We start from the raw sequence: 25,041 nt of genomic DNA on the forward strand, positions 1-25,041 counted from the left end.
ATATATATATATATATATATATATATATATATTTGTTTTCCTTCTGCTCCTTTCATGCTGTTGTTTTTCTCAAATGCTGCTTAAAACGTTACGTACAGAAAATGTCTTTCAGATCCATCTTTTACCTGGTGAGGCAACTAATCTGTAATTTAATGCGTTGCCACTCAAACCCGATTTAAAGATGCTGTGCCACTGAATACAGTGATGAGAACCCACTTGGCAATTCGTCAGACAGTGCAGTCTCTCCGTTATGACATCCAAAGAAATATCCTGTGTATTAGCAACCTGCTTATCAATTAGCATTTTACCTTATTTTTCTTATTCCACTGCCATGGGAAACACAACTCTTCTTCTGCTTGTTTCTTCTATTTGCAGCACACCTGTTTTTCCTGTAGCTCCTCGCTCCCCCCGACTGGATTTCAGAACGTCGTCAGTAGCAGCGCTGTACAGCGACGTGTTCATGAGAAGCGCCTTGTTTTTCTTTGATTCCATTCTCACTCAGAGGTGTGTGTGGGTGTGTGTGTACTCTCTTCGTGGTGGTATAACCCACATGGCAAAAAGGTAGCGCTAACCTTCAGATGTTTATAGCTAAACAGAACGGCAGGTTTTATGAAACGCTTAAAATTATCTCATGCATTTATTTTCAAGTGCATTTCACTGACTGAAGTAGAGAAATGTTTTAATTTTATATCTGCTTCCGTGAAATCAAGGTTTCATACTCTATTTAAGACAAAAACATTTTTGTTTTGTACATCAAAAATGAATATGAAGTTTTTATTACCGAGCAAAAAGTAGTTCATATTACTTAATTTTAATCTTTTTACTGTGGACCTTCTTATGTGTCTTGAATAAAGATATGATGATGCTGAAAAACGTTACATAAAATCAAGTACAGACCTATAGGGGTGGACAGTTATTATGTCGTTAATCATGATACATTTCTTAAGAACTTTGGATTATCGCAGTCAATTATTGACGTATAACCCTCCAAACTACCCAGAAAAACCGTCCATGATGTCAGAATTATATATATATTTTTTCCATTTTCCTCACTGTTTGTTCAATGAGAGTATCAACAAACATCAATAAATTTGAAAATGTGACAAAATGGAGTTACAGTGTGCAATTTAGCACCTGGTGTCTTAAAGAAGCCTTTAATAAATGAGTGTTTTTCCAAGAGCAGTTTTTGTGTTTTGTAATTGCTGTGCCCCTAAAAAAGAAATAATAGTTCTTATTGACACTTTTATTATCACTATATCACCAAAAAAATATTATAACTTAAATCCGTATTGCCCGTCACTACAACTACAAACACATCCATCCATCCATTTTAAAAGTTTATAAAAAGTTTCTAGACAAAACTTGTGGCAGCCAAAACTGTTGTAGTGTACTGAATGTAATAGATCTTTTATATCTCAAAATGGTTCTTTAATTTGAGGGTAAAAGTACGTGAATATCTTCCGTGATGCAAAGTGTGAATCTTTTGTGCCAACCTCTTAAAAATTTGATGATGGCATCTCTGCATTTTGGTCTGAATCGGTTGGATTACACAGCATAAGCAGCAATAGTATGGACAAACCCTCCAAAAGCTTATCTTTCTTTCCTACTTTTTTTTTTTTTTTTTTTTTTTTGTGGGTCTTCATGGCTAAATGATGGAAGAAAAGTGCCCGAATATCGCCATTTCTTACAAGCCACTCCTGGAGTTCCTCCTGCTCCTTTCAGGTTTGTGTCACTAGGAATTAAAGCGAACCTTGTGCGGGAAGATCTCAGGAGACTCTGTGAAAAGGAAAAACCTGTAGACAGTCATGTCTGTTGTCTCTTTCTTTTCAAACACTATTAACAAAGAGAACTATGTTGTTCAGTGAAGGTGGTTGAATCAAGGGAACCATGTCTAGGGGTGCAATGTGAAGTTTGGGACTTTAAACATGCCTCTGACAAATGAAGCCACAACAGACAATTTAGTAAAAACAAAAGAGCATCTCTTTTTTTTTTTTTTTTTTACCTCTAACTAAAATTGTTTTTGGCTCTGCTTAGCACTGCTTTAAAGGACTGTAAGGTTGAAAAACCCCCAAATATATCAACTGAAATGAGAGTAGTTAATATTTATGAAGCTCGTAATGAGAGCGAAAAAGGGCATTTGTAATACTTATGAAATGTGACTTCATTATGTTAGAGCTCATCTAACATAATCAACATCTTTCCTTCAGAAGTTGCCTGTTGAGGTATCAACCAAAGTCCCCATAAATATTTTCCAAATATATTTATGGTTGAACAACATGAAACTTTCTTGGATATTAAGTTGTTTTTTTTTTAGCGTATCAAAGCTCAAAAAGTCAAATAGTTAAATTCACGAGTATAAATGCTGTGATTGTTGGGATTGAATGAAGGAACACCATAAAAATGCGACGAGTATTTTTTGCTACATTATGCTTACATTATTCTCCCAGTATTTTCAGTTCTGTTCCCTCAAACTGGGGGGAGCACAATATGAAGAAATGCCCTTGTGATTCAACGATTTCTGCAATTACTCTAGCCTTAGTTCTTCTGAAAAATTAGGATTTTTGCTGTAATCATTTACTGAGATTGCGAAGCTTCACAAGAACAGCATGAAAACTGTTTACCTCGCATAAATAGGTCCCAGGCAGGCGGCTTCCTGGGGTTTCCTGGAGGGCCTGATTAATGTTGGATGGAGTCCCGTCTAACTTGTTTGTGGAAAAACTTTTAATCTTGGATGTTTTTGCTGTAATGTTTAAGGAGGGATTCTTTTATTTTTTTTCTTCCTTTTCAGCCTTCTTCCATGATGGTCCACCAGTACAGAAGTAACCCTCAGCCAGCCTCTTCGTTCGTTCTGCGGACTCAAAGGTTAATGGTAAGTAAAAGAGACATTGTGTGCAAGCATAGATTTTCTTAGGAAGGCCACACAAGGAGGACACACTAAATGTAAGAAACAGGCATACAGTATTGCTACGCAGTCTGAAAAAGTCTGGAATTTGGTTTTAAGCTCTAAGAAAGTCTGGATACGGTATGGATTAAGAAAACGGTGTGGGAAAATATTACTATTTCCAGGCTATTGATGCTGTTCACTATGTAAATGTATTTCTCCATGCAGTCATCAAATAGTTTTCCCTTAGGATCTACTTAAAGGGACAACATTATATAATTTCTGGGGACATAGTGCCATTTTATAGCACATAAAAAATAACTACCTATTACCTTCGGTTTTCAGAAGAAATGATCTATATGTAAAATATGACTCAAAAGAATTTTGACTTTATACTAAATTGGGCCTCTGTCTCTTTAAAAACTCCTGCTCTTCCTGAAACTCTGCCTATAGGAAGTCATCACAACAATGCCCCTCCATTAACCCTTTATAAATGTTTCTACCAGCATTTCACTGAAAAGCGGCTCGTATAATGATTTCAGCAGATGTACACTTCCAGCAGGTGTTTGCTAATTGCTGCAGACTAGTCTGAAGGAGCTGAGTGGGGCAGTCACAGGGGAGGGCTGCTCTGTGAGGCAGTGGTAGGTCCGCCCAGGCATTTTGCACAGCTGAATGGTTGCCATGGGAGACTAAAGGATTACTTAAACATACATGAACAAATCAAAGCATTCCAGATATGTTTTTAATGTTGTAGTATAAAGCTCAAAATTGATTTTAAGTAGTACTGCCCCTTTTTAATATCTGGTTACTTTACTATCTACACTTAAAAATAATCTTTGTGCAATTTTAGGAGGGAATGGGGAGTTTTGATGCACAACAATCCTTCTTTTCATCTAAGTAATTAATCTGCTCTGATTTAGCCAAAACGATTCTCTGTAAAGACACAAAGAGCATTTTAAAATTTTTTTCTGGCCCATCTCTTCTCGGGTAGACGGCTCACGTTAGCGGCGCTGATGAGTGTGAAGTTTTCCCATTACCCCCGCCGCCCCCTCCTCATCATCTCCACCCGGCAGACGGGACGTCTAATGACGCGCCGAGAATTCATGGCGTTTCTCCTCCGTGGGACCTCATGTACCGTCTCCCTCTGTAACTACCCTCTCCTTAATCAATTTACAGGTCGTGAGCTCCAGGCTCGGAGAGATGATTATTGTTATGGCGAGGCGGGCGCGCTCATTGCTTGCTTGTCTAACCTCGCTAACGCCCCGAGAGCAGGCAGCCAGATTGAACGATAAAGTCATCCCGGCGAACCCCGTCCTGATTTAGAGCCCGTCGTAAAATTGATACTTATTTTTCTCTTCTGCTGTGCTCACTGAAGTGCGATATCATAAACCGCTCCGCCTCTCCTCTTTTTTTTTTTTTTTTTTTTTTTTTTTGTCATTTGGAGATTTAAGGCTGTGGGTCAGAGGGGTCACTGAGCTGGGCTCGCTTTCTGTCATTGATGATCAAGCAATTGCCTCTGATGTCTGGGATTCGGTTCGACTGAGGGGAAGAAGAAAAATGTCTGCCAAGCCGACTCTGAGCGCCTGCCAGAGCTGAGAAACACAACGGCGGAGGACGCTCGAGGTGTGCTTTGAACAGTTTTCATTTTCATGAGCCTCAAGTGGATATTTTTGAGGCCTTATGACCCCACCTCCCATCTATCCACTACCTGTCTTCTTTTTCTTTCCTTTTTTGTTATTTATTTATATTTTTTTAGTCACTTAGCCACCCACAGAGACGTGTACCTGCACATCAGACGCTCCTCTGCTCTCTATCTGAGCTACAAAGCTAAATTACCTCTTTCCCTTCAGCTGCTGGAGGTGATTGAAACGTACTGCTGCATTCTTGGTGGAGAAGGGGGGGGATATGCATGAGTAATTTCCATAAGACAAGCTGACTTACAGAAAATACACAACAGTAAGTTTCTTTATTTAAAAATAAGCAGCAGCAGATGGTTCTGCACTGGGATTCACTCTCCCTTTGAGCCTCTGTGTCTGTGCTATATGGAGGGCATCTGCATCTGCAATGCAGTGGAAAGGACATGACCTTTACACATGAAATAAGAATGAGTTAAATATGATTGGAAATGGTGAAATACTTTGGTTTGTTCCATTTTATTTGCTTTTGAGCTCTTGAGTCTCTTTTTGCAATGCAGTAACGCTGGATTTGCATGAAATGCTGTTTTCCTCTGATGGCTATTGTGCTGGAGCTCACCTTTTATTGACAGTAACGTTATTATTTTGCAAGAAAATATTAAAAGCAGGCCGCAGTTGGTATAGCGAGAAGTTCCTGGATTCAAATCCCAGCCTGAAGTACCTCAGGGTGGATTTTGCATGTTTTTACTAAATGTTTAGGTAATCTTAGCACACAATTGGATTTTTCCTTTTCTGTCAATTTCATTATGACTTTATGCTCATCTAAACCACAAACGTAGCACCAAACTGAATTTGACGAGGTGGGAACCATACCTTCATATTACTAAAATATGTGTTGATTCCTGCAATGGCAATCTGAACTTTCTCCAATTTACAAATGCAAAATGTTTAAGGAAAAAATACACATTTTCTTTTTAGATTCTCAAACATTAAAGAAGGTATCTTAACAAGACGCCTGATTTACTTTGCAGATATTTAAAACAGTTTCTTTCACATCTGCGTCTAATTAACTGATTATGGCTTATCCATGCTCCCCTCCTACATGTTACCACTCATCTTAGTGTGTTAATGAATGTTTATATCCTTATTGCACTAACGCATCTCTAACTTGTCATAAAGTAAATATATTTTTGACTTTGCCAGCTGTTTAATATTTCCACTGTTAAGGAACGGGTTTCCTTTAGATTAATGTAATCACGAGACTTTACAGGCATTTAGTTGAGAACAAAGACTGGCTTTAGGAGTACTAACTCCTAAGATTGGAAAGAATTCATATGCATCAGTGTTTTTAATAATAAAAAAAAAAAAAAAAAGCTGTTTAATTGATCTGACGGGACACAGATATGTGTGATTGGCTCATATTTATCGGTTTTTGAAGACCTTTAGCGTCTTGTGTTTTGCTGTCACGGTGAACTGGCTTGGATGGCCGTACTCATGTTGGCAGTTTTTACATATACATAATTTTTTCAGATTTTTACAATTACTTGAGACCTCTCTAAATCTCTTACCAGACTCGTAAGCGGCTTCAGTCTTCTTCCTGAAAACCTTAGCTAGTTATTTCCATCCTGCGGCGTTGATTCCTACTACATCAAATACAAGCGCATCATAAATGTCAACAAGTTTAAAAATGCCAAAGCTGCTGTAAATTGCACATATATCTTGTTCTCTTCACGTGTGCCTGATATGATGCTTGTTTGTAATTTGAGCCGCTTTACGTTGGGAGAATTTATCCTTTGCAATTTTGCAGAAAAATGTCAAGATTTTTGCATCGGTTTTTATTTCAATTTCACATATTTTTCAGTATCATTCAAATTCATATTAAATAGCCTTAAATCCAAAAATGTCAAATAAAAAGGCTGTTATGGTTACGTTTACATGAGAAATCTGCCTAGAAATTGCCAGTGTTTTTGGATGTTCATTGCAGATGGCGCCGCTGAGACACTTTGAGTCAGCTGCAGTTGTCATACCAGGCCACTAGACAGCGCTGTGATATTGGCATGTCATCAAATGCATGTGCACTTTTGCCCTTTGGATCTCAATGGATGAAGTGTTCACGCAACACATTATTTATCAGAAATTGTGTTATACTGAACAGCTGAAGTAGCACACCACACCATTGTATTTTTTTTTCTTTGTTTTTTCTCAATCTGCTGGTGCATGCGTAGAATAATCCCTACAGCCGTGCGTTCAGCACATGTGCATTTCAGCGTTTCATTCTGAACTTTTCTGTAACGCTTCAAAACATGTCGGTGTAAGAGACTCCGATCGCTGGTGTCGTGTAAACGAGCGACTGGATCGCAACAAAAATGTTACGACTTACCTGTAGAGTGACTCTGTGTAAACGGAGCCTAAGAGACATGTTAAATGAAACTATACATCAAAAAAGTGAAATTGTTTGTACTTGTGATTGCCTCATGAAATAGATTAAGCTTTTATTCAGCTAACTTTAAAGTCATGTTTACTTCGGCACTAACAGAGGGGCTGATTGAGATCCCCTTCGACCCAACCAACTAACGCTCTGCTAAACTGATTTTCTCTCGATATGTTAATTGTGCCAAGCAATTACAAACAACATTAAAATGTAATGAGCCATATTTACTTCTGGCCAAGAGGGGGGTGGAAGGAACTTTTGTAAATTACAGAGATGCTAAAAAAGAAAAGAAAGGAGAATGATTGAGGCGATGTGCATATAAGGAGACCACAGAATAAATTGAATGACGGTGGGAGGGGGATGTTGAGAGCAAGAGAAGTATGGAGGGAGGAGCGGCAGCAAGAGGCTGATGGGTTTTATGCTGTTTTCTTGTAACCAAGCAATAACAAAGGGGCCTGCAGACACTGGGAGAAAATTATTTTTTAAGGCAGCTCATCAAACATAATTAAAAGTTTGGGCTGGAGCAGAGAAGCGGCTCTGAGAGTACCTCTTGTCTACGAGAGTGATGTCTGGAAAATTACAATAAATGTTTGTCAAGCAAGTATCGGGATGGGATGATGGAGTGCGAGCTCAAATGCCGTCCTTCTGACTCAACTAATCTGTCTATGCAGAAACATGAAGGCCACTATCGGCAGGAGTGTGGGAGGAGGCTATAGCTGTTTGGGTCTATGCAGGAGGTGGGAAGTAAAACTGCATTTTGCTCGAAACTGTGTTTTTATATATATATATATTTATGTTTATATATACTGTATTTTTCGGACTAGAACCTCTACTTTTTCCCCACGCTTTGAACCATTCGGCTCATAGGCCGGTTCGGCTTTTCTGTGGATTTTTCTTCAACCACCAGGGGGCTCTTTAGCAGGAAGTGAATCATTGGAAGTCAAAATTGGAAATCAAAGAAGAAAGTGCTGATTTTCATTTAGAATAAGCACATGCTAGCAGCAGGCACCACAGAGAAATGTTTTCTAACTCTGTGTGAACAAATCCATGGTTCGGCGATGGAGATGCAGGCCTGCGTCCTTAATAAATCCAGCAAATTTATTAAGGACGCAGGCCTCTGTGGCGTCCTTGTGAAAAACCGAAAGCGGCGGCGATATCAGCGGTATATAGCCCAGTGCAGCTTATATATATGTATGTTTCCAGTTTTAAAAAAAGACTTTGTAGATGCGCCTTATAGTGAGGTGCGCTCTATAGTCCGGAAAATCCGATATACATTTGTGTGTATGTATGTATATGTGTGTGTGTATATATATATATATTTTATAGATGGAGGGTAAGGTTGTCTCGTGGTAATGCAACCAACTATAAGACATAAATAGATTAGCAGATATAGTTAACATATGGATATTTTCTAAACCAAGCTTATTAATGTGACTTTAAGATCAACATTTTTCAGTGTGAAGAAAATAATCTCATGGTGATTTTATTGATTTTTGCATGTGCCTTGTTTTTAGCTTGAGCTTTTCTTGAAAAATACTCCAGGATGGTTTGATCTAAAACAAATAGGATAAATAGGGGAAGCATGATGGAGGATGTGTGATGCTGTGGTTAGACAAGTCACAATAAGCAATAAATTAATGTGAAATTAAAACGAGCTTGATCAGCAAATCAGTAAACATGATTTACAGCTTTTCTCTCTACCGAAAACCGTAGGATAAAAGGCTTCAGTTTGGTGCTTTGGTCTCAACAAGCCCTTTTTTTGAAGGACAGATTTGTTTATGTAGACTTCATAATTAATTTTATTTGCTGTTTCTGCTTTGTTTATTTATGCCTTCCAGTTCCGGTGTTGAATGTTAATTAGAATTTAAAGTTTATTTTTTGAGAATGTTTGGTTATCGTCTTGCGTTATTATGCCATTGCCATTTATATTTCTTGAAAATGGTCTCAAAACAACAATTATATCGTTTATCGCGATAACTCTTGGAACAGTTTATTGTCCAGCAAAATCTGTTATGGTCACGGGCCTAACTGTGGGCTTCTCTTCAAAAGACCCTGAGAACCTGACACCAATCTGATTTACTGATTACAATTTTTGGTATATTTGAAACATAATCATCAAATATAATTGTAGTAAAATAAAACCATGGCTTTCTCTAAAACACAAAACACTTTGTGACTCTTTCTCTGACTTTATAGTCCTCAATGATGTTGAACCTCAACTCTTCTAAGAACAGTGTTGTTAAAACTCACTAAGGCTACAATCAGACTATGTTTTTCTTTAGTTATGGCTGTGATCATCCTAGTACCGATCTTCCCAATACAAAGTATCTGATATGAGCCACTTCTGTAAGCACGGCTAAATCAGATACGTCTCTTGTTGTCTTCAAAGCTACAGTCAGTGCTCCACAAACTTGTTGCTTTCAGTTGTACTTCATTTTTATTGGCTTCCTTCACTATATAATTTTATGACTGTGAAGTGTATATAGCCACATCCATGTTTACTTCCATAAACATTGCACTGCTGCATGATTTCAACGTTTTTCTTCTGCACATGTTTGGGATTGCAAACCTCTCACACAGAAGTCCGTTTGCTTTCACATCATACAAAAAAAAAAAAAAAAAAAAAAAAAAAAATCAAAATTAAGCTTTGACAGTCTGAATTCAACCTAAATGTGGACATTTTTGGACTTCTGGGTTCATGATAGACCAATTGCCAATCAAGCAGACAGTCGGTCAATTCCTTATTTGTCTCGGTGACTTAACAAAATAATCCAAGACGTCTACTTTAAATGTTTACTTTAATTACTGAAGCATAGGAGTATAAATCCACAATTGGTTTGAAATTTGACAAATATGCCCTCAACACTTAACTAAATATGACTGCGAAGAGGAGCAGTGCTCATTTGATTACAAGTAATGTAAAAACAGATTCATGATTTGATTCCGTTGCTTTGAAAGAGATTCTTAATCACTTTATTGTTGTTGATGTTGGAAGTGCTTTAAAGATCAGATGTAAGAGCCTTGAACGCCTGTGTGTCTTTAATTAAAAATGAAACATACAAATTAACTGTAAATCGGGGACTGAATTTCGTCGAGGCTCTTGCGTTTGTCCTCTTGTGTTTCATGTTGGGAATGATGCCTGGGAAATACACTGGATTAATATGAAATTGCATTTCACTGAAGAATAATCCCAAGTGTTCCTACATGCTGCAGCCAACAGCTTCCATTTTCTTTTTCTTTTTTTTTTCCACTGTGAGAACTAACTGCACAAACTACTTCAGAGCAGGAGACGCAATCCCGACTGGGGAAAGAGAGCAAAATCAATGGTGTGGTGTCTCAGAGAATGTAAGAAATGCAAAAAGTTCCTGGAATAGAAACTAGGGAGCCAGGGAAAGGGAAGTGTGAGGGAAAAAAATAGACTTCAGAAAGAGCAAAAACATCACAGGGAAAGAGAATGCAACTCAGACAGGGTGGGAAGAAAGCATGTGTCAGGGATCTAAAAGTGGAGAGAGGATATTTTCCCCTCTCTGGATGACACTCTCATCCAATTCAGTCATTTGTCATCCCACATGGGCCGCATGGCTGGCTAATGGACTGGGAAGGCATGAGAGACACAAGCTCAGGGAATCCCTCCGTCGTTATCTGTATCAGACATTATCGGACCGTTCCGAGCCGGGCTGGCAAGCGGAGCTGACACCGGCGCTGGTTCTGGATGGACTGATGGAGAACAGGGCCAGTTGTTTTAGGAGAGACTTGGTGAATTCTGACATTTTATTTCTTGTGATTACTAAAGATTGTTGCCATTGTGTTGTTTAAGCAAACTCTTGATTTAACCAAGCAGCTCATTTGTAGCATTTCTGCTCCCAGTTTGAGAGAGCACCGGTGGGAGGAATGAAATAGTTAGGGTTCTTGCTTAAATGACATGAATACCTGAACATTTTATCAACATGTCTTGGTCTGCAAAGATCATGCAATCCTTTCACTTCTTCTTCCTTCCTTCCCGTTTCAAAGTTAAAACTTTTTCCTTCTGTTCATCCTTTATCTGTCTTTCTGTTTACGCTTTCATTTTGTATCTGTCCTTCCTCTCTTCCTTCTTGCGTGTCGTTCTGTCCTCTTTTTTTTCTATGCTTCCTTGTGTTCCTCCGACCTCCTACATTTTCTTCCTTTCCTTTGGTTCCTCCCTTTCATCCTTTTTTTTCATCCATCCATCTAGTCTCTGGTCTAGAGACATTGAAAGTCTGCTGAAAAACTGTAGCTACCATTAAAACTGTAATCGTTTTAATTAATTCAAAAAAAGCAACTTTTTTTGAGCTTTGCATCAGGTTATGGTGATTCCCTCATAAAACATACTTGGAGTGTTGCTTAGATTCTTTATTCTTTATTGCTTAGGTTCTTTATAGGTCATTTAATAATGCAAATAACAATGCAAAGAAAACAAGTTCATATTCATTTGGAAGCAACAATACTGATGATTTAACTCAGGAAGAGTTCAGAAATCAATATTCAGTGGAATAACCGTGAGGTTTTCAATGGGATTCAGTGCAGTGGGCTCTTAATTTTTTCCAGATCTGTTTGTAGCATTTTTAACTGAAAGTAATCTAGTTGATTGTCCTATAAAGTTGAACTATGTGTTTGGAAAGTACATTATACTGCCCCTTTTAAAAATAGTCAGTAGTTTTCATATTTTAAACCAAAACCATGAAGTAGAATTCATTAAAGTTGAGCCTAAAAATGTTGGAAATTTTTCATTTAGAAAAATCTGTTTGAAATGTAATCTTAGTTATGGAAATAGTTAGTTTTCTAGGGTTAAAAACAAAAACCCTGTCAGAATACTTAGACTGGTCAACATGTGTGTGTTGCTGCTGTTCTCCATTTTGATTAACTAATTGAAAGAAGACATGTACATTTCAACAGTAGTTGAAAATGTACTACTTTCCACAAAGCAAGCCTCAGATATTTTAATGTGTAACAAAAATGGAAACATGTCAGTAAAAAAAAAAAAAAAAGGGCTCAACTCAACTTTGCTTCTGAGAAGAGCGTGGTAAGAATTTTCTGAGTAGGTGAGCATGTGCGATCTAATTGGTGCTCGTGACATAAAAGGCTTTAAAGCTATTATATGGCAGCGGCTGAAAAGGCCGCGGAGTTCTCCTGTTGCTTGACTGCTCCATTGTTACATAATCGGTACTTGTGCAAGCTCACGCACGCAAACTACATCACAGTTCCACTGCTGCGGCTGTAATCACATCCGAGAACATCTTATTCTGAGAATGTCAGGTTACTTTAGAACCTTTTTAGATAATACTCGAGTACTCAGACAGCTGGTTAAATTTCTAGCATTGTATTAAAAAAATGCATCATTTAAATAAGTACTGACTATAGATACATCAAAGGCTAATGTAAGAGTAAAAAAGCTTTGTTGCATAAAAAAGGGCTCTCTGCTGTGCACATTTTCTCTTTTTTTTTCCCAAGGCACGATACAGTTAAATTCAAATACCACAAGCTGCTAAGATTACAGCTGAACTCATTCCTGCGAAGGCAGAATGTCTTTTTGCCCCCTGTGGCATGGTAGTGTGCATGAAAGAGTGCAGAGCGCGCTCACTGTAGGCTGCTGCTCCGAGTGCCGTTGACACAGCGTAGAGCAATAGGAACGCTGTCTTACACACAACCAAACAGCGAACAGGGAGCACTCAAAGTACTCGTGGGTTTATTTTAACTTCAACTCAGCTGCTTATCTCTCCTGTGCCACTCGTAAAGAGACTCCATAAAGGCCTAATGGGAAAAATTACAGCAAATCAGCCACACGGATGATCCAGGGCTCTGAAATCGGCTGCTGTTGAAGTTGATGATTTTGATATTAGTAATGGTGCATACTGTTTCCTATTTTCTCCATTGTGATGTGAAAAATGATGGGACGTACAAAAAAGTGGAACTTTGTTTTTATTCGGTTGTTCATTACGTGCACAGAAGCAGGATTTTCTACTAGTAATGTGCTGTCATAATTTTCTGATTTTAAAAGCTAGTGTCACATTACTTCCCATCTCATCATCCATTATGACTTATCTAAAAAGAACACATTTAAAACATGAAGCAATGCAGAGCATGTTATGAAAGTCTGTAAAATGAGTCTGAATGCACTCCTGTTTTATATAGTGCTTGTATTTCACTGAATTTTAAAGTCCATTTGCACCATTATAATAGTAGCAGTGTTTTCATTGACCATATAATTGACAAATTGGGGTTATAAAAATAAATTAGCTTAATAGAATTGCATAAATTTTAGAATAAATCACGTTTTTTGCCCTGGTTGAAGTTTTTTTTGTTGTTGTTTTTTTATGTTTTGACCAAATTAAAATAAGTGCATTTCTCAAAACTGTAATAGAAACACGTTTTCCGTGTCACACAAGTCATGTGATCAACAACCAGATGTTAGTACTGGCAGAAAATACCAAGACAACAGGAAGTGGTTGGACGATTATGGAACAGCACGTTTACTGATTTAAACGTTTTCATGTTATTTAATGGAAACATTACTAACATTTTTTATGGAAAAATCAAAATTTGATCTGAAATTACTAAAGCTCCAAAACTGCAAAGGAAAAGTGACTAGCATCTATTTAAATTGGGATTATCTCATAGTCACTAGTGGTGCTTCTTTACCATAGTGGTCTTCGTTTGTTGGAACATGAAATGTTTTCTTTTCTGTCAGCCAAAGAAAAGTGTTTTTTTTCTTTTCTTTTTCTGCCAAATGGCCAACAGTGTGCAGAACAGAACCTACAGCCAGAAAAACTCCAGTTCCTCTTGCACTTTCTCTGATATCTTTATGATGGCTGGTGTAGGGTTAGCCAGTCATGAACGCTTTCAAGAATAACAACAAATTGGTTTCAGCCACTGCACTCTGTTTTTTCTTTTACTGTATAAAGCTGCTTACTTTCCTCAAGTCAAGTCCATCTCTACAGCAATTATCTAGCTGACTGTGCTTCTATTCAAGTTGTGCCTTGTTCATTCAGTTGTTGGCGAGTGTTTTGTGAAACGCTTTCATCTTGCAACAATTGCTCGTGTTTTTATCGAACTGTGACTGAAAAAAGCCGTGAACAAGATGAAATGGATAAAGTGAAAACGGAAATTTGATTAGGTCAAAGAGCATGCTCGTACTTTTGGTTCCTGAAATTATTACGCTAAATAAAAAATGCAAATCCTGACATTCGGTTTGATGATATATCAGTAAATCTTTGGAGGTTTGGTGTGTTCCACAGACTTACACTGCAAACGGGGGGAAACAGCTGTCTCTGTGCCTTCCACACACATCCACTCGAGACTTGGCAAAGCACATCTGGAGTGGTTGACCAATGCCAAAAACTTCAAAGAATCTGGCAGCCTTTGATGCTCAATTGCATTGTTTATCTTCGCCAGGAGACTTCATGGTTTTGGCATCAGCTGGCACATCAGAGAACGTGTTCACTGCCAGAAGCATATCTTTCCAAAACAAAGAGCTGCCATTATTAATTCTAGTGAAACTTGCACACAATTAAGCATTTGTGAATATAGATATTTTTATTTTATTTAAACTTATTGAAACCAAAGTCATTTTTGACGTTAGATTTTGATGCAAATTATTTTTCCACAACATCAATCCTGCCTTCCTGTCAAAAAATTGCTTATTTTTGTACAACTGGTCCTCATTTTGGATTCTGTGTAGCTGGACGGTTTTTTTGCCAATACTTTTGTTATGATGCGTAACCACAGCAACAGGATTGTTTACAACGTGGAGCCGCTAATATACGGGTACATATACCCATCACCATCTACAATAACTCTCTGCATAATTTGGAGATACAACAACATTAAATTCCCCTTTGGGATCACTAAAGTATTTTTGAATTGAATTTGAATTGAGAAACAATTACCTGCTGGAGATGTCGACTCTGAGGTTTTATAAAATCGGATCTAATTTTACAGAATCACTAACTTTGAAATATGTAACGCTCTAGAAGTGGAGGAGCTCAATTTTTCCCACAGATTATCTGTCCCATGTCATACCGTCACCACATGGTGACAGTTTTTACAAATATGCCAAATATATTTTTGTAAAAAGCTTTAAGGAGAAAATTGTAATTGACAAAAATGATTGAAATCATCGGTTTTAGTAGATACTTAATTTAATGTTTCATGCAGTGAATTGAGTTACTTAGGTTGTAATTTACTGTACTGTATTTTTATTTTTTTAGTTAGAGGTACACGTTTTATTGTAAATACGTGTTCTACAAAACAGTTTCTTGCATTTGTCGATTACCTTTTACATGCTCCACACAGCAGCACCTGTGTTGGTTGGGCTACTCTTTATTTTGCAGTTGCGAAATGAATCTTTGTGATCCACATAATAATCCATTTTCCACCTCCATTATTCCTTTGTGTGCATTTGTGTGGTTATGTTGTGTTATGGATCGTAGTGGCAGGTTTTCTATGAACCAAACAAGAGCTCTGTCACAGAGTGTCTCATATGAATCACCTGGAAGGTGGCAGGAGGTTATTACAGAGAGAAAAACACAGTGATATAAAAGATCTAAAAGAGATAAAGAAGATTGATGCCTCTCCAATGGGGACCCGTGGTAAAACAAGCCAGCGTCTCTATCACCTTTAGGTCTTCTTTTTTCCTTCTTCTCCCCTCTCTATTCACCTTTTCTCCTCTTCTTGTAGATTCCCGGTCTCGCCGCAGCTTTTTCACATCTCCCCTTCTTTCACCTTCTGGCATCTTCGCTAATAAATCCCATTTAAGCTCTCATTGCGACCCCTCAATCATCGCCCGGGACCAGCTTAAAATAACACTGTGGTAACCGAAAGAATGGGACAAGCCCCCATGCTGATGTTATTAATTGTCGAAGAGATGAATATCCCATTACAGTCCGACGAAGGGAACGGAGACGGAGCGGGGTTATGCCATGATTAATGCTAAGTTCATGCAACGCATGATTAATTCTGAAGTGCGAGTGGGTGTTTAATCAAGGCCACATGCGATATGATCAATTATAGGGGGAAGAAAAAGAGCTGGATGATTAGACTACCTTTCAGATTGTGGAACATATGTCACCAGAGGTTTAGTGGGTTCACTTGTAAATGCAGGATTACACTGATGGTAAAATGGGGGATGTAGCCATGGAGGTTGGATTACACAGTTGGTTTGAAACGATGGGAAGGCAGGGATACACTGGGATCAGCCAAGTATGAGCTGAATGTGTTCACTGGTTTCTAACGCGGCCCAGTAGGAGCAGGTCATCTTCCAGTCAGAGTGGAACTCGTTTTGGTTCTGACGCCAAACCTTTTACAGTGAACTAAGAATGACGATCTTAAAACAGCAATAATTGGATAGAAAGACAATGGTTTTGCGAAATATCCTCTCTTAGTGTCTACTTATTTCATCTTCAGGGAAAAAAAGCTAAATTACATAGAGTTCCTGTAAGTGGTGGTTATTCAGTAGCATGCAGAGCATTTGTAAAAAAAATAAAATAAAAAAAAATCATGTTACACCAGCTTTTATTTTCATTATTTACATAATTATATTCATTTTAAGCAACACTTCTGCTGGTATTTTTATAATATATCGTCATATATTATAAAACATCTGTAATGTGGAATACCTTCTTTAAAGTGCCATAGTGCATTAAGGGTAACTTTGCCCTTAATGCACTATGTATTTTATACACATTTTAATATTACTTTGTATAAACTTGCATACCTCAGTGTTCTGTCACTTTGATGCTGTTACACCTACATGCCTCCACAGGGTCTGTAAAGGATGTTTCTATTCTATTTCTACATTTGTTTGTGTTTTTATTTGTAGTCTCTGTGATAGATCAACAAAAAGCTGTTCATAATTGCTGAAGCATATGTTGAAGAACGTTCCTGAAGAAATGCATCATGTAGAAACTCATTGAAATGTAACAATATCAGGTCTTCTGAGATGGAATCAAACCTGGTTGGCTGACAGTCAAAATGTCGTGTGAAGATAAACATTACCTTTCCTGTGGAGCACAGTAGTGGTAGCATCATGCTTTGGGAAAAGGTTTCTTTGACAATGGGTTGCATCAAAACATATTATGAATGTCCAAAAACTATTAGAACCAAAAGGCAGAGTTATGATTGGCAGTTCTACACAGTCCAGACGATTCTACTTTAAATTTTTCTCTACTTTGTGTTGGTCTATAACATGAAATTCCAAAAACATACAATAAATGTACAATTCTTTTCATATAAATACATTTGTGAGCCTCTGTTGGTAGCAGAAGAGACTGCAGACGGTTCCCATGCCAGATATTATTCTCCAGTTTCATCGGTTGTGTGTTTTTCCAAGTGATCACCTCTAATAATAAAACTTTTCAAAGAATGACAGCATGAACTGCTTCAAAGGACCAACATCCCCGACTCCTAAAGTCAGAGTTTTTACAACGAAATGCTTTACTGACTGGTGACAGCCAGACAACTGTGTTTACCAGCCGCCTCCATCTGACATTAACTGCAGTGCAGGAGCAGCTGTCCAAACGTGACAAAGGATCGTTTCATCTTTGAATAGAAAAGGACTGCTTTCTCTTTTAGAAAAGATCTTTCTTCAGCAGTCCAGCAAAAGCCTACATATTGGGTTAATCAACAATTCAGAAGTGACTCGAATGTTGATTCTCTCATTTGTCTATCTGCTGGCCTTTTGATGAATTAATGACCCACCTCTAATATAGCGCCGGCATGGATGGGCTCTCTTCATCCTCCTAATAACCCTGAACAGGATCGGATGAGCAGAATTTACTCTTTGTTATCCACTGATGCTTTTAGATGCATCTTTATTAGCATAAAAATCTGACAGGGTTTTGCATCTTCTGATAAATTGTAAATGAAAAAGGTGACGTAATTTATCTACTGGTTGTAAGCAGTTTGGCTGGAGTTTGAAGGGAGCTAAAAACAGAAAATGCCATTATGATTAACTAAAAAGTGCAGAGTCAGAGTTGCACAGGTTGGGATCTGCTTATTCCACCTTTTGTAGTTTTAAACTCAAATATGTAGTTTAAATGTATTTAGTTTTTTTTTTTACCAGCTGAGTTTATCATACAACGCCTTATCCAACCTGAATGTTTGTAGAGTTCTTCAAAAAAGTATAAGCCTTGAACTTTTTCTCAATCTATCAAATTCCAACCCCAGACTTTAATGTTTTGATATAAAATACTGCAGTAGAGAAAATAACACAACTATAAAGTGCAAGGGAAATGATTCAGGTGTAAATTTATTTACTTTTTATGCAGATAAAATTATGTACACCCTAATATGGTTTTAACCCTCACATGGCCTTGCACGACGCGGCAGATGTCAATCAGGCAGAGGGGAAGCAGAATGAGTATCCCGTCAGAACGTCAGTTCCAGAAACCACACATACACACTCACCAAAAACACTCTTTAAAGTAACCCTGCCAGATTGCGCAGAGGGTTAAAAGCTCGTTGGGTCCAATTGACACCATCTCTTAAGACCGCTGGACCATTACATACTTCCCACATGATGCCATTATGACTTTTTGCTGTTTGAGATTTTTGCACATTATTCATCAAAATAGCTTAAGATCAATCCGGATGGACGGATAAGATGTGAATATTTGACTTCACACAACTGGACCATCATAATCCATTAATGTGCTTTGATTTAAATCAGAACTACTGAGATTAAATCATACAGAGGTGAAACTGTTTTATTAATAAGGGGACTTCTGAAGGCAGCTTTGTTTATTTTTTTTTTAGCAAAATTTTGTTTATCCAAGTTAAAATGATCTAAACACATTTTCACACCATCTAGGTTTGTATTTGGAAAAAACAAATATTAAACACGACACATCATTTCTATTCCAGCTAACTCATTTTGCAATACTGTTTGTTGGTCTGTCGCAGAAGATTCACTTTCTACAAAGTGTTCTAAGGAGACTGTGGACTGCTATCCTTGTTTCTCTTGGTTTTACTTGCTATCCTGAGAAAGTTAATCTGGATGGATGAAAAAAAAATTCTCAAACTGATAGTACTACCGTTAACTAAAGAGGATAGACTTGTCTTTTTTTCTTTTTGCTTCCAATTTATTGAAATACTTTTTCACGTGACCTATGTTTCATTTGGTCAGGAAAGAATTTTCTTCCAAAACAATAAAAAAAAAAACAGCCATTTTTTTTTTTTTGCCAGTGTGTGTTTTTGGGGGTCTTTTTATGTGTTTTTTATTCGTGCCATTCTCCTCTTTGCGCCAGAGTGGAAGAGGTTTTATTATTATTATTATTAGTTTTTATTACATTTGGTACGTCCAAACACAAAGAGGTAGAGCGAGTTCTCGGAACAGGTCAGGCGGTTTTACGTGTAGCCAGTTTTTCCTTCACAGCCCGGTGCATTTACGGAGCAGCTTGGGTAAAAGAGCTCTAAATGTGGGCCCTGTAAATGGATCTGTTGTGCTGTGCCAACTTTCATAAGAGAGCCACAGAGATGGAGCAACACAGCCCCCGAGCAGGACATCATAATTCAGGAGGATAATTGGAGCACTTAAACCAAACGTGGGATTCATCCATGCCAGACAGTTACAGGTCAGGGTGGCCTGTTCCTGAGGGAGAACGGAGGGAAGCGATGTGGGGAGAGAAGGGAGGGCTTGGATCTGACAACTGAAGAGACGGATGGTTGTCGGTGCAGGAGATGGAAGACAGAGGAGAAGAGAACAAAACTAAATGGTTAAGAGTCAGCACAGAGTATTGGAGTGAAGCAAAGAGGGAATGATGGAGTAAAGAAGCAGGAGGAAGAAAATGGGAAAATAAGAAGGAGCACAGACTAACCAGGAAGCCAATACCAATTATTTTCCTGTTTCATGAGGTGTAGCGCAATCTTCAGGAGTCCTCTTCTAGGGCTTTCCATGCTAGTCAGCACCAGTCGATGTGGAGTGTAAATAAAACACTAGTGAATTCTCTACTTGTGAACAAATTAGCGCTCATTGTTTTTCTCAGTTTAGATTTCACTCTGCCAGATGTTCTCGCCTAACAAAGCTGGTTATATGTGGAGGGAGAAAGTTTGAATAAGGTGCAGTGGATTCTAAACCTCATTATATATTTAACAATAGGAAGCTTCCCTTTATCTATTGGCTATTGACATTTTTCTTGGTTTATTTAATTTTGTACGCTTAAAAAAAAAATCATTGGAAATTTTGAGTTATGTGCAGTTGCAGCTATTGTAAGAATCTTTCTTACAATATTTTGAGGTAAATAGAGGCACAACTGTAATGTACTTTTAAGACAACACCTCAAACACACTGCCTCTGTCTGTACCAATAAAAAATTTAAAGAATTCAGCTAGGAGATAAAAAGGAGAACAATGGACCTTCATAATTCTAATTGTTTTGACCAATTCGAACTGTGTATGAAGATATGAACACTAAGTTATCTGCAACAGCTAAAATATTACCTAATCTCCGTTTACCTGTGCAGAGAATCCTTTTCAGACACTGTTGTTTTCTCTCATGACTGGTTGATTGGTTATCTAAACAAAACTCAGTCATTCTGATTCTTCATCTGCTGCGTACTGATTGATGACGGTTCTTTGGTTACAGGAATATTCCAGCTTTACTTTGGCCACATGTTCAGCAATTTCCACTTATTGGTGCTGCAGCAAATAGCGCAACAAGCTGACTTATTCATGTTTACCTACACAAAAAAATTACTTTTACAAAACAGGAAGCCAGTCGCTTCAAAAACATTGTGGTTCACTGTGTGTGAATCGCTTACCCGGGGTTGCACTGCAGTGAATAGGGGGATAACAACCAACCACCATCTCTGTCCTTTGCTTTTATGAAGATAAAATGGCTTTAAATGCACATTAGATATGCAATTTGTTCCTTTCTATTGAACCAGTATGCATGTACATAAAAGGTACCTAAAACTTTCAGGTGCAGCTCAGCGGTGATTGGAGCTCTTGAAGTTAAATGAGGGGCGTTTAGGAATTGTCACTTCGACATATTGTGATAATGACCTAATTTTACAGCCACACTCCTAGAAAAAAAACGCACTTTATTCTTCATAATAATAGAATTATTCCTCTGACTCTACCAGCAGGGTCCTGTCCTTGTAGTTACCTTCTCTATTATTTAGGCGGTGAGACTGTGGATCAACACTCTGACAATGAAAATCTGCAAAATACAAGAAAACGACTCAACGCATGGGAATTATTACACGGGTTTGAGAGATGCCTGCCTTATGGACTGTTCCGAGGCGGTCCCAGACCACAAACAGAGACCATCTGGCAAGTAAGGAGCGCTACAGCAAACAGTCAAACTTTCCAAATGAGTTTTGATCTGTGTACAAAAAGCCCCCCCACCCCTCTCCTTCTTTTTCTTTCTTCTTTTTCGTCAAGCATTTGAAGAAACACTTGAAGTCCTTTCAGTAATCTCCGCGTTCTGATCCCTCATGCTCCCCCGTTTGAAAAGCTCCCCCTCCTTCATTAATTTTTAAGTCCTGCCGCGATCTTTGCACTTACTGCCAAAGCGTCATTTTCTGCCTGCTGCAGTTTGTCAAAGCAGCTTGGGTTTGAAAGGAACACAAAGTGACAACGTGAAAATGGCAACAGAAGCTGTATTTCAATCACAAGCATTAAAAATGTGGGTGCCTTTCTAAATGTAGCCCTCCAGTTTGCCTTTTTTTTTTTTTGCCTTCACAGAGTCTCTTGCTCCTCTGACACAGAACCTCATTTAGTTAAAAGGGAAACATAAGAAGGTGTCGGGAGGACAGGGATTTTTTTTTTTTTACTTTACAGTGGTTTTCATTTTTCTTACATGTCTATATAAATTAATACTGAAGTTTTTTTAAAAGGGCGTAATATGCAATTCCAAGGGAATCTGCTGTTCACCTATCTCAGCATTTTAATTCCAACAGACTGAGGAGAAAAAACATCTAACTTTCACAAATTTGTGAAAAATTGCGCACAAGTGTCAATGTAATATTTATTAGTGAAAGCAAATTGGAGTTGATCAACAAGAGGAAATTTATTGCCTCTCCAGAGTTGTAAATGTAATTTTTGTTATATTAAATGTTCTTTTGCTTCCATTTTGGTCAACGCAGTTCGGAATGTTTAGATTTTGATCATTACATTTTTTTAAACAAAAAATGCAAAATATTCATTCCCAGAATAGAGTATTCGGCCAAGATGGATAAAAGGAAAAAAACATAATTGGGCCAAGAAAAAAAAAAAAAAACTAAATCTGAGAGCATATTTTCACAAAAAATGTTTTGAAATTCTTTGTCAAAAAGTCAGAAATTCACAAGAAAAAACCCTCTGATGATCAGAAGCATAAATAAACAATATTAAAACGAAGAAATGTTCCGACATAAAAGGAATAGAAGTTTAAGTGATTAAAAATATATCAAAATACTCTTTTTCTTCATTTGGAAAACATGTAGATGTGTGTATTTTACATTTACCATCTCCGTCTTAGATGAATTATCTCTTTATGTTGCAAATGCCTGATTTGTATCTAAACCTTCGGAGTTTTTTTCCGTCCAAACTTCCGATTTTACAATATTGCAGAAAATCCACATTTTAATCTCGTAAATGAATGCCTTTAATCATAAGAAATAATTTTTTTTCCCCCTCACAAATGTGCAACTTTGCAAAAGTAGCCTCGTGGAATAAATCTCAAATTTACTTCTGGTGGCTAATTACTTTTACTCTTTTATGTAACACGACCCCAATACTGCATTTGTCCTCAAACCTTGAAGCTTTTCGCTTTTTTGCCCCACTACAACCATAAACCCCAATGTATTTAATGAGATTTATTGTTCGTTCATGCCACTTTCTTAATTTGTGTGTACGTGACAAGCGGGACGTCACGATCTCCTCTCTTTGTCGCTTTCCGCCTGAGGACGAGTCAAAAGGTCACGACTACGTGTGTGATTTCCTAACCGATGACCTTTATCGTTTCAGCGGTCTCTGTTGCATCAGACAGTAATTATCAGGCCAGCCACAGGATATTTCCTGCTTCTACAGCAGCAAACCTGTTCAATGAATTTACACTGACTGGATGTGGCTCATGTTGACATAAACGAGAGTGTCGTGTTTTTATGAAATGGCCGAAGATGATGGATAGTGATTGACAGAGACTGAATTTGACCAACAACTTGCTGCAATTTCCCCAAAGGCCTGTCCTTAGGCTGGAGCTCATGGAGAACCATTATGAGCAAATAAATACGTTGGGGCCAGGTGTTGTTCTCACTGCTGTTGGTAACATCATGACCAAAGAGCAGACAACAAAAATCTGTTGTTTTTACAGTGCATAATGAAGGTGTACAAGTAGAGGAATAAAGTATGCTGCAGTTGAATGAAAATATGGGAGAGAGAAAAAGGTATTGTGTTTGTCGTGAGCAAAATAAGATGGAGAGATTTTAGTTTGAGTGCGTGGATGTACTTGGCAGACAAAAGATTCTGTTAATGTAGATAATTTATTGTTTCTCTACTCTTACAAAATACAAAGGTCAGCCCCATACAACAAGTATCCCTTATCTGGATTTTGATTTTAAAAAAATTAAAAAATTCTGTAAAACTCTCAGCTTTGGCTGTTTTAATTGTGGATTAATACTTTGCTGCACCTCACAAATTTGAATTTCTAATCATGTAGGTACGTAATAAAGTCTAAGACAGAATCAAGAATTACTTAAAATTTAATTACAACATTTTTGTACCCAATATGGATAATTAATCCACTCTCTTTCCAATGAGTAAATCCCCCTTGGAGTTTCACATTTATAATGTCAAAATTCGGTATTTTAATTGGCATATTATATAATATAATCTATTTTTTTGCTGAATTTACATCTACTAGTGTTTGGAGTGTGTATTTTCCAGCTTTCCATATATAAACACTGAGAATTTTGCTCCTTCTTCTGAATGCGGAGCATCTATGAGCATCAGTTTTGAAATCTGGTGCAGATTTTCAATTAGATTTAGCAACAAACTTTTTTCATTTCCAATTTTGTTCATATATACCAAGACGTTCAGTTGTTGTGGATTAAGGTACAATTACCAACTATTTTATTTTCTCAGCACGGGTTTGGATTTCTCCACAGCCTCTAGGTACCTCGGGGTTTTATGAAGCTTCTTTGATTATTCATATCTTTATTTTTAAAGTACTTTGAAAGGTGTGTATCTTTTTGTTTAACTTTATAATTACCTGCAATTAGACCAAGATCCATTACATAAAACCCTAAGAAAATAACCTGAAGTTTGTGGTTGCAACATGACAACAACATGGATCTGAATATCAATTTTCTTTTGGGCCAAATTTCAGCAGGTGTTATTCATAATAAAAAGCCCGGTTCTATAAATAAAGGAAACGCCCATGGATGTTAGCAGATTTACTGAAGCACGTCATCCAACGGGCGCCTCCTGATTAGTCTCTTTGATGGCTGATATCAGTGCAATTAAGCACTTCACAGAAAGAGCTGTGCCTCAATTTTAACGAATTGTTTACATTTCACGTAAGGTATTAAAAAGAATGATACAACAATCTTAGAAACTTCACATGCAAATGCTTTCACTCGTTAATGCCCTCAGACGTATCGCCTACTTTATATTCCTTTTTAGCTTTGCAGTAATAATGATTCTGACTTGCACAACAACAACAAAGTACACTTGTTTGTTCCCTTGCTTACAGATAAAGCACTCGAGTATGGAGCGCCAGCTGTTGCCTGCAGTACAGTATGCTAATTACCGCAGCTTTGCAAGCGGGGATAGGCATAAGAGCATACAGTATTGCCTCAGTTGAGTTTCCAAAAATGTCGCTTCAACGGCAGTGCTGTGGATTCAGTGTTGATGTTCTCTGTTGCTCAATAAGAGCACAGAAATTCCGGGGTTTAGTGTGCATATCCTCCTATAACAGGCATTTAACAAATGTAAAGACCCATTTTTGAAAGTAAGAAAAAGATAAAGCAAATGTTTGGCTCTCCGTTTTACTTTTGGATTGCACATCATGTTACTGGTTGGCTTCATAATCTGATATGAAACACAATCTGTTTTTCTGTAACCTTATCACTTAGATGGGCAATTTGAGATGTTCTTTT

The 25,041-nt window shown here is 37.7% G+C and overlaps 1 protein-coding gene across 2 annotated transcripts in view; it reads left to right on the plus strand.

The window, feature by feature from the left end:
• The window catches only part of tafa5a (TAFA chemokine like family member 5a), a 265,035-nt gene that overhangs the window by 10,788 nt on the left and 229,206 nt on the right, over positions 1-25,041 (plus strand). For both annotated transcript variants that reach the window (XR_006369721.1, XM_044107503.1), the window contains 2 exons: positions 2,789-2,869; positions 3,873-4,027. Coding sequence is in view for 1 of the 2 variants with exons in the window: in XM_044107503.1 (XP_043963438.1) it covers positions 3,895-4,027 (133 nt within the window). In the remaining variant the exon portion in view is untranslated. The remainder of the gene's footprint in view (positions 1-2,788; positions 2,870-3,872; positions 4,028-25,041) is intronic.

Source organism: Gambusia affinis, linkage group LG23 (assembly GCF_019740435.1).
Source record: "Gambusia affinis linkage group LG23, SWU_Gaff_1.0, whole genome shotgun sequence".
In the NCBI taxonomy this organism is placed as follows: domain Eukaryota; kingdom Metazoa; phylum Chordata; class Actinopteri; order Cyprinodontiformes; family Poeciliidae; genus Gambusia; species Gambusia affinis.